Source organism: Elephantulus edwardii, unplaced genomic scaffold (genome assembly GCF_000299155.1).
Source record: "Elephantulus edwardii isolate Elephantulus edwardi_28Jun2011 unplaced genomic scaffold, EleEdw1.0 scaffold00066, whole genome shotgun sequence".
NCBI lineage: Eukaryota > Metazoa > Chordata > Mammalia > Macroscelidea > Macroscelididae > Elephantulus > Elephantulus edwardii.
In genome coordinates, this window is record NW_006399816.1 from 7,038,540 (window position 1) to 7,048,317 (window position 9,778).

At 45.1% G+C, this 9,778-nt stretch overlaps 1 protein-coding gene across 1 annotated transcript; it reads left to right on the plus strand.

Moving 5' to 3' along the window:
• Positions 1 to 827: 827 nt before the first annotated feature.
• On the plus strand, positions 828 to 3,306 carry LOC102856596 (cytochrome P450 1A1-like). The gene is made up of 6 exons (XM_006888298.1): positions 828 to 1,658; positions 2,173 to 2,299; positions 2,386 to 2,475; positions 2,569 to 2,692; positions 2,831 to 2,917; positions 3,021 to 3,306. The coding sequence occupies exons 1-6, from the start codon at positions 828 to 830 to the stop codon at positions 3,304 to 3,306; spliced, it is 1,545 nt and encodes a 514-aa protein (XP_006888360.1).
• Positions 3,307 to 9,778: the final 6,472 nt, after the last annotated feature.

The window sequence follows — 9,778 nt, forward strand, 5'->3', positions numbered from 1 at the left end:
TTCTAGTACAGCTCCTCCATTGATCACATGAACCCAGCCGTAGCTTAGTCACTGGCTGATAGATGACATTAGGTGAATCAGTGCCTCCTCAATTTCCCCAAATGTAAAATGAGGTTAATGGAGCAGATGATTTCCCAGGTATGGTGCTATTTCAAGGAGTTTTTTGTGATACATATAGATGATGTACTTTCACCTAGATATTATTGTTTATTTAGGATGATCCTAAGATGGATTCAAATTTGATTTTTAAAAACCTCTGAAATAAATAATGTTGTTACTGTGTTCTGTTGAGTCAGAACCTACTGATTCATAGCTGCCCCTCCAGGGGGTTTTCAGAGGTTGTAAATTGCATGGGAGGAGATTGCTTACTCCCTTGGATCAGCTGGTGGATTTGCTAATAGAAGGTGTGTTATATAGACACCACACTGACATTTCAAATTCTTTTTTTGGGGAAAAAAAAAGAATCATGCAGTAGTTAAGAGGGGTGTTCTGGGATTAGTCAAGTTAGGTTGACTTTAGACTTAAATTCAACACTTGTTGACATTAGCTATCTCTTTGCACCTCACTGCAGTCTGAGCCACAGGCTTGTGGACAGGACTGAAGGAACCTATTCTTCGATGAAGTCCTTGGCATTCAGTGGAAGCCAAACAGCTTCTCTCCATCTTCTTCATTCACAGGGGCCAGCTTTGAATGAGGTTTCCTTCTTCTTTGACCAACAGACTGACACTTTAGGCTGTAGATTCTTCCCAGCCTCAGTCTGACAGCTCACTCTTTGCCTCCTGTTCTATCTCTTGGCAGCCACCTCAAATCAAGATCACCAACTGATCATGCTATCTGCATTTGGACTCCCCATCTCAGCCACTGAGCTCCTTCTGGCTGCCTCCATCTTCTGCCTCATATTCTGGGTGGTCAGGGCCTGGAAATCACAGGTCCCCAAAGACCTAAAGAGTCCCCCAGGGCCCTGGGGCTTGCCCCTGATCGGACATGTGCTGACCCTGGGGAAAAACCCACACCTGGCACTGACCAGGCTGAGCCAGCAGTACGGGGATGTGCTGCAGGTGCGCATCGGCTGCACGCCCGTGGTGGTACTGAGTGGCCTGGACACCATCCGGCAGGCCCTGGTGCGGCAGGGCGATGACTTCAAGGGCCGGCCTGACCTCTACAGCTTCACCCTGATTGGTAACGGAGAGAGCATGACCTTCAACCCTGACTCTGGCCCTGTGTGGGCTGCCCGCCGGCGTCTGGCTCAGAATGCCCTGAAGAGCTTCTCTTTGGCTTCGGACCCAGCTTCCTCATCCTCCTGCTACCTGGAGGAGCACGTGAGGAAGGAGGCTGAGTACCTTATCCACAAGTTTCAGGAGTTGATGGCAACCGTTGGGCACTTTGACCCCTATAGGTACATAGTGGTGTCAGTAGCCAATGTCATCTCTGCCATGTGTTTTGGCCAACGCTATGACCATGACCATCAAGAGTTGCTGAGCATAATCAACTTAAATAATGAGTTTGGGGACGTGGCTGCCTCTGGGAATGTGGTGGATTTCATTCCCATCCTTCGCTATCTGCCCAATACCAGTCTGAATACCTTCAAAGAACTGAATGAAAGGTTCTCTACTTTCATACAGAAGATAGTTGAAGAGCACTACAAAAAATTTGAAAAGGTACGAGCTGGGAAGAGACTCAGGGGCTGCTGAGGGTAAGCACAGGGACCAGAAGGTCAGAAATAGGATCAGCAAGGGGTTGGATTGGCTCTTAGAAGCGACTGGTGATGCTGACTCCATGCTTGCTGGGATATAGAATGTTTTCTTGACCCGAGCCCTTCCATCCATCTATCACTTAGCAATATTCTCTTAATAGCCACTCTGGGCAGATTTGTGGGCTGACTGTGTGACGATAAGGAGAGTTAAAGATTTTTGTCTCCTGGTGTCTGGGAAAGAAGTAATTAAAAGCACAGAAAGATGAAAATGGTACCAGTTGATGTGTGCCAGGTGCCTCCTGAGTTGGCAGTGGGGGTGTTCTCTGGCAGGAGAGAGTCTTGGGAAAGCAGAGAGTAGCTGATGGCAGTTCCCAAGGGGAACTTTTACAAAGGCACTAGGGATGGTGAGGGGCCAGGCCTAGGTGGAGCAGTAGGTGTGCATTTGAGGTTTTGCTTACCTATGCGTCTTCCTGACCCAGGGCTACATCCGGGATATCACAGATAGCCTAATTGAGCATTGTCAGGAAAAGAAGCGGGATGAGAATGCAAATATCCAACTCTCAGACAGGAAGATCATTACCATTGTCATGGATCTCTTTGGAGCTGGTATGAACCACCCTACTGTGTTCTCCTGTATCCAGCTTCCCTGACTTGCCACATGAGTAACTTCTCCCTTTGTCTATTATGTCCAGGGTTTGACACAGTCACAACTGCCATCTCCTGGAGCCTCATGTATGTGGTGACGAACCCTAGGGTGCAGAGAAGGATCCAGGAGGAGCTGGGTAGGTGATAACCCCTTCAGAGAGCTCGAGACAGGGGGCCTGGCCAAGGTCTGCACAGCCCCTAAGTCCCCTTTGCCTCTTTTCTTTCTGCAGACACAGTGATTGGCGGGGCACGGATGCCCCAACTTTCTGACAGGCTCCAGCTTCCCTATCTGGAAGCTTTCATCTTGGAGACTTTTAGGCACTCGTCTTTCCTCCCCTTCACCATCCCCCACAGGTAAGGCCCCTGTTGTCTGATGCTGTGCCTTTCCCCAGTCCATGACCTGACTCAAGGCTCATGGATGGGACATGGCATGGGAGCCAGAGGGGAAATCTTTGTGGTCTTGAGCCTGATCAAGCTTCTTTCCTTGCGCAGCACCACGAGACACACAAGTCTAAATGGCTTTTACATCCCCAAGGGTCAGTGTATCTTTGTGAACCAATGGCAGATCAACCATGATCAGTAAGTTGGGAGGATGGGCTGGGCTCACCTGCTTCCAGTCTTCAAACCCTCCTGTCCCTCTTGCCCCCAAGCTGCCATATCAGCTACCTCATTCTCATTACAGGAAGTTGTGGGGTGATCCGTCTGAGTTTCGGCCAGAAAGGTTTCTCACCACTGATGGCACCATCAACAAGACACTAAGTGAAAGGGTGATGATCTTCGGCCTTGGCAAGCGGAAGTGTATTGGGGAAACCATTGCCCGCTTGGAAGTCTTCCTCTTCCTGGCCACCCTGCTGCATCAGCTGGAGTTTAGTGTGCCACCAGACATGAAGGTGGACATGTCCCCCATCTATGGGCTGACCATAAAGCATGCCCGCTGTGAACACTTCCAGGTGCACCTGCGCTCTTAAGGGACTGAGTGCTTGATGGCTAGACCCTGTTTACCTGCCTGTCTGGGCAGCCCAAAGGTTAAAGCTTTAGCTGGATATCCACAGATTTTGATCTGGCTGACTTTTTGCTGACTACAAGTAAGCCTGAGGAATCATGCCTGCTTCCCACCCTCAACTTGCCCTTCTGCACACTGACCACAGATGGTGAGCATAATAGCAGAGGTCATACAGGAACTGATGGAACCTTCTTAAATGTGAACTGAGAGGGTTAGGAAGTCCTGAGAACTCTGAAGAGTTCTCTGGAAGCCCTTAGGACCAGCAGCCGACGAGCTGTCTGGGGGGCTGATTTACTGTAACAATTGGGAGCCTTGGAGAGTGAAAGCAGCTCAAGATGCTAGCAGAGAGGTGGGCACTGCATGTGAACAAGGCTGAGCCATGTGACCACAGAGAGCTGGGATCTGGTAGGATGGCCTTCCCTGTTGCAGGCAGGATGGAGCTCATCCTGACTTTACGAGACTTCTGTTTCTCCCCACAAGAGATTGAGGACATATGTCCCTAAGAATTACAGGGGACAAAGGAGGTGCTGGTGTCTAGCCTCAAGGACCAGGGCTTCAGTGGAGAGGGGTGGAAGTTAATTCAATCCTCTTCTGCTAGACTCTCTTTTCTGTGCTCTGTATTAAAGTGTCTTTTCAGAAAGTATTTGTATGCAAGGGCTTTTTAATTTTAGCTTACATTGTATTTGCATGTTTGCACTTTGAATTTTTAAGAACTTAACAACTGTTTTGTTTAATACAATAGAAAAAATGCTAACCCAAGTATTCAGAAGTATTTTGTGAACAGATATCTGAGATAAATAAAGATACTTAAATAGAAGCCCTGAAAAGTGTATTGACTTTTAAAGAGAGCCATCACCGATCTGAACATCCACCCTAAGCTCAAACTTGGGCCAGTTTTCCCTAAAAAAAGAAGAGGAGGGGCAGGAGTGGAAGTGGAGTCTCTATTCCCAGGCAGCTTGATGTTGGCTGGGGAACAGGACTGTCACCTCACTGCCTTCTTCCCTCTCACACATTAGTTTCTTCTGTACCCAAAAACCTAGAGCCATGGACTCAAGTCCAATTCACAGCATCCCTATGGGACAGAGTAAAACTATCCACTAGGTTATGGAGACTGTGAATCTTTACTAGAGCAAACAGTCTTTTATTTTTTTCTTGTGAAGCAGTTGATAGGCTTGAACCTCCAATTTTAACACTGAACTAGTGCTTCTTTGGACCAGTCACTGGTCATGTAAATTGAGTTAAGCATAGTTTCTGTTTTCAAGAACTTCCCAGATTAGTTGGAAGAACCAATACATAAACACATCATTGCAATTCACTGTGATCAGAGCTCTTCCAGACCGGTGTCCATCAGGCCTGAGAGACCCACAAGTGCACAAGGCCCAGAGCTGGGGTGAATTATTAGCAAGGTTACCAGGTCTTGGGGATATCTGAGCTGAGGATGAGGGACAGTCTCATTCAAGTCTCAAATAGCACATGTTAGATTCTCAAGTCCAAGGGGAAGGCTTCAATCACATTTGTTAGTGGTGGGGAGGAGGGTGTGTGTCAAAGGAGTCTTTACCTGAACTTGGAATAAAGCTATAGCCTTTATTATGATCTGCTCCAGGAAATGAAATGGTTTGACTCCCTGTTGAGAATTTGCATTTCCATCCTAGATAGACTGAATAAAGATCAACAGTTTAATAAGATCCCAAGTGGTTCTAAATGTTTTTATTGGTTTGCATGCAATCACTCATATACAATGTGTTTCATGCATGTACATTGTGTTTTATACAATCTTTAACTTACATTATATTATGTTCATGTATATTGTGGGGTTCCCACTCTTAAAATCATCTTACTGATAACGTCTTTCTTAAAAGCAAGCAGGCCTACTATTTCATGCCTCTTGCCTTAATAGCCCTGTTTTAGATAGCTAATTTCTGATTTGCTCATCCTTATCAAACCAAACAAGCATGTCGCTTTTGCTGAAAGATCTCCTATTCAATTTGGAAACTTCCAAGCGGTTCTTACGGATCCTTATACATAAGAAATCATATTGTGAAAAGGATGAAGATCTTCTTAAAACATGTAGATTCTGATTCAGTATATTTGAGGTGGAAATAGATACCCTGGTGACACAGAAGTTAAAATATTGGGTTACTAAACTAAAGGTTAGTCATGTCAGCTCACTAGACATTCACTAGGGGGAAAAATCCAACAATCTGCTTTTATAAAGATGTATAGCCTTAGAAATCCTATGGAACAGGTCTACTCCATACTATGGGGCTTCTATGAGTCAGATCCATTGAAAGGCAGTGGTTTGGGAATTTAGATAGTGGGGTGTGTGTGCAGGGGACAGGGAGGCTAAGTGAATTCTCAGTAAGAAGTTGAATCTGAATAAATGAATTTGAAGCTATGGTCTGCTTTTCACTAATGTTTTTATAATTTGTTCTGCTAAGATTAGTAGCAGAGCAGTTATAAGAGGTATCACGTCACTATTGTCCCAAATTCTTGATTTGCTGGATAAGCCCATCATTTCCAGTCTCCTCCCTTGTTCAGTTCCCTAGCTCCTCTATGTCCCTTGGGTGTGATGGTTCACAAGGTCTCTCAGAGACTCAGACCCATCAGGGGAATGATTTACATGACTGTAAGTATGCAGGAATGAAAATTGCACTGGAGTGCAGAGAAGCCAAAGCACAAGGAAGAATTCAAGATACTAAAGAGTTGAATAGAAGATTTCAAAAGGCAGCACGGGATGACAAAGCAAAATATTACAATGAAATGTGCAAGGAGTTGGAGTCAGAAAATCAAAAGGGCCGAACTCGCTCAGCATATCTTAAGCTCAAGGAACTGAAGAACAAATTCAAACCTCGAGTTGCTATAATCAAGGATGCTTTCGGCAGAATGTTAAATGATCCAGGAAGTATTGAGATGGAAGGAATACACTGAGTCACTGTATCGAAAGGAATTGGAAGACACAGAAGAATTTCATGAAACAACATATGAGCAAGAGCCTATGGTGATGAAAGAAGAAGTTCAGGTTGCTTTGAAGGAAATGGCAAAAAATAAGGCTCCAGGAATAGATGGTATACCAATTGACATATTTCAGTTAACAGATGCTGCCCTGGACGTGCTCACCAAGTTGTGCCAAGAAATCTGAAGAACAACCACTTGGCCAACTGACTGGAAGAGATCGATATTTGTTCCTATCCCAAAGAAAGGTGACTCAACAGAATGTGGAAACTACAGAACAATTTCACTGATTTCACAGGCAAGTAAGATTTTACTGAAGATTATCCAAAAACAACTGGAACAGCACATCAACAGAGAACTACTAGAAGTCCAGGCTGGGTTTAGAAGGGGTCGTGGTACTAGGGATATTGTAGTTCATGTTAGATGGATCTTGGCTGAAAGCAGGGAATACCAGAGGAATGTCTATCTGTGTTTCATTGACTATCCAAAGGCATTTGACTGTGTAGATCATAACAAACTGTGTCTGACTCTGAGAAGAATGGGAATCCCAGAACACTTGATCGTTCTAATGCGAAACTTATACTTGGACCAGGAGGCAGTCGTCAGAACAGAGCAAGGGAACACTGCATGGTTCAAAATTGGGAAGGGCGTACGCCAGGGATGCATCCTATCTCCATACCTTTTCAACCTATATGCAGAACAGATTATCCGGGAGGCTGGGCTCTATGAGGAGAAATGTGGGGTCAAGATTGGTGGACGATTTATCAACAATCTGCGTTACGCGGATGACACAACCCTGCTTGCTGAAACTGAAGAGTACCTGAAGCGCCTGCTGCAGAGGGTCAAGGGCTGCAGTCTACAATATGGATTGAGGCTCAATGTCAAGAGGACAAAGATTCTCACCACTGAACCAACTGGCAGCATCAGGATGGATGGTGAAGAGATTGAGATTGTACACAGCTTTAGTTTGCTTGTCTCCACAGTCAAGAGTCTTGGCACCAGCAGCCAGGAAATTAAAAGGCACATTGCCATGGGAAAGTCTGCTGTTAGGGACCTCTCCAAAGTACTGAAGAGCAATGGTGTCTCTCTGAAGACTAAGGTGCGTCTGATACAGGCCGTGGTCTTCGCAATCGCTTGTTATGCATCAGAGAGTTGGACAATGACCAAGGAGGATAGAAGGAGAATTGACGCCTTTGAGCTGTGGTGCTGGAGAAGAGTATTGAGAATACCATGGACTGCTAGGAAAACAAACAGATTTGTCCTGGAAAGGGTTAAACAGGGTGGCTCCTTGGAGGCAAGGATTCTGAGGCTCCATCTAACATACTTTGGACATGTTGTGAGGAGAGACCGGTCCTTAGAGAGGGACATCATGCTTGGGAGGATGGAGGGACAGCGCAGGAGAGGAAGGCCCTCTATGAGGTGGATTGAGTCAGTGACTGGGATAATTGGAATGGGAGTGTCAGAGACAGTGTGATGGGCACAGGACAGAGCGGAGTTTAGGGCTGTTGTACATAGGATCACTATGAATCACAAGCGACTCGATGGCACATAACAACAACAACAACAGGAAGTATGCAGGCTGGTTTTACAGAAACTGGTGAGCAATGGGCCAGGAACCTAGACTGTCATTTGTGGCACAGCTGGATGGAGACTGTGGATGATTCAGGCGGGTGATGCAGAGACTGATGAGCAATGGGCCAGGCTGGATGTAGCGGATGCTGTGTCCCAGGAGAGCGAGCATTCCACAAGAGAAAGCGCCTAGCCCTAAAGTCCCATGAGCTTATATAAGCCTCTAGTAGGATGGGCCTTGTATCCCATCCTAATCTTCTCTCCTTAATATAATAATTACTTCAGCACAAAAGAAACTGTTAATGATTGGCTAGAAACGGCATCTGAATGATAAACCTTAGACACTCAGAACTATTGAAGGCCCAGGTTAGTCCATATTAGAATGTAAGGCTGGACACAGAGAATAGTCTTGAATTGTTGGGCTTTCCTAACTAGGCTGTGGCCCAGATATGAATGCTAAAAGGCCCTGGTCACCTGGAATGACAGAGTGGTGATGTCAACTAGAGGCAGAGGCTGGATTCAAGTAGCCAGAAGCTGTTTTGACTGAGGGGTAAGAAAATCTTAGGAAGTGATTCCCAGCTCAATTTTATTCCCTAAGCATTGTTCAGCGACAAGTAGCTGGCCACTTATGCACAATGCTTCTGGCAGGGCTCTGCCCACCAAGAATACCAAGCCACTACATTGAGTAAGCTGAAGTCAGATGGAGCAGCCCTTTTGCGGGAGATGAGAAAACTGGTGCCTAACCTTTCTTGTATTTTTTTTTTTATGTAAAAACGTAACTTGCATTGCTTTTTTTTTAAAAAAAAATAATGTATTTTATATATATTGTCAGTTTCCTTCAGCGTATGGGTACTAGGAACATACCTATTATTGGTTGCCATTGAGAAGATTCCAACTCACCGTGATAGCGTATCTGTTAGAGTGGAACTCTCCTAGCATTTTCAATGGCAGATTTTTTTTGGGTCTTTCTTCTAAAGTGCTACAGAGTAGACTCAAACTTCTAACCTTTTAATCACCAGCTGAATTCACAGTTTGTACTAATCATTAGTTACTGTAGATTTGAAACAGCACATATCATGGGAACTCATAGGGTGTCTCAGTAAGAGGGCGTTGCTGTTGTTATGTGCCCTCAAGTTGACTATGATTCATAGTGACTATATGAACCATAGCTCTGAACTCAGATCTATTCTGAGACAGTCTCACTATCATTGACACTCCTATCACCGTTATCTCAGTTACTGTGTCAATCTGTCTTATGCAGGATCTTCTTTCTTGGTCTGCCCTTCCACCCTTCCAAGTATGACATCTGTCTCCAAGGACTGGTCTATCCTGGCAACATGCCCTAAGTATGTGAGACAGAGCTTAACATTTTTTGCCTCCAAGGAGCAAATAGATTTCACCCTCTCCAGGACAGACCTTTTCTTCTTTTGGTAGTCCATGACATGTTTGATACTCTTCTCCAGCACCACAACTCAAAGGTTTCGATTCTTCTTCTCTCATCATTAGTCATTGTCCAGCTCTTTGATGCAGAGCAAATAATTGATAAGACCATGGCCTGGATTAGGCACATCTTAGGTACACTCTCTAGACTGACATTGTTACCCTTCAGTACTCTGGAGAGGTCCCTGGCAGCAGATTTTCCTAAAGCAAATTTGTCTTTTAATTTCCTGACTGCTGGTGTCAAGAGTGCTGATTGTGGGACTGAGCAAGCTGAAATTGTTAACCACCTCAATCACTCTTACTGGAGTGAGATGGTACCTCATTGTGGTTTTGATTTTCATTTCTCTTTGCCAGTGATTTGGAGCATTTCTTCATGTGTTTCTTTACCATTCTAATATCTTTCTCTGTGAAAATTCTTTCCACATCTTTTGCCCATTTTGTAATTGGGTTATCAGTCTTTTTCTTGTGGAGGCCCA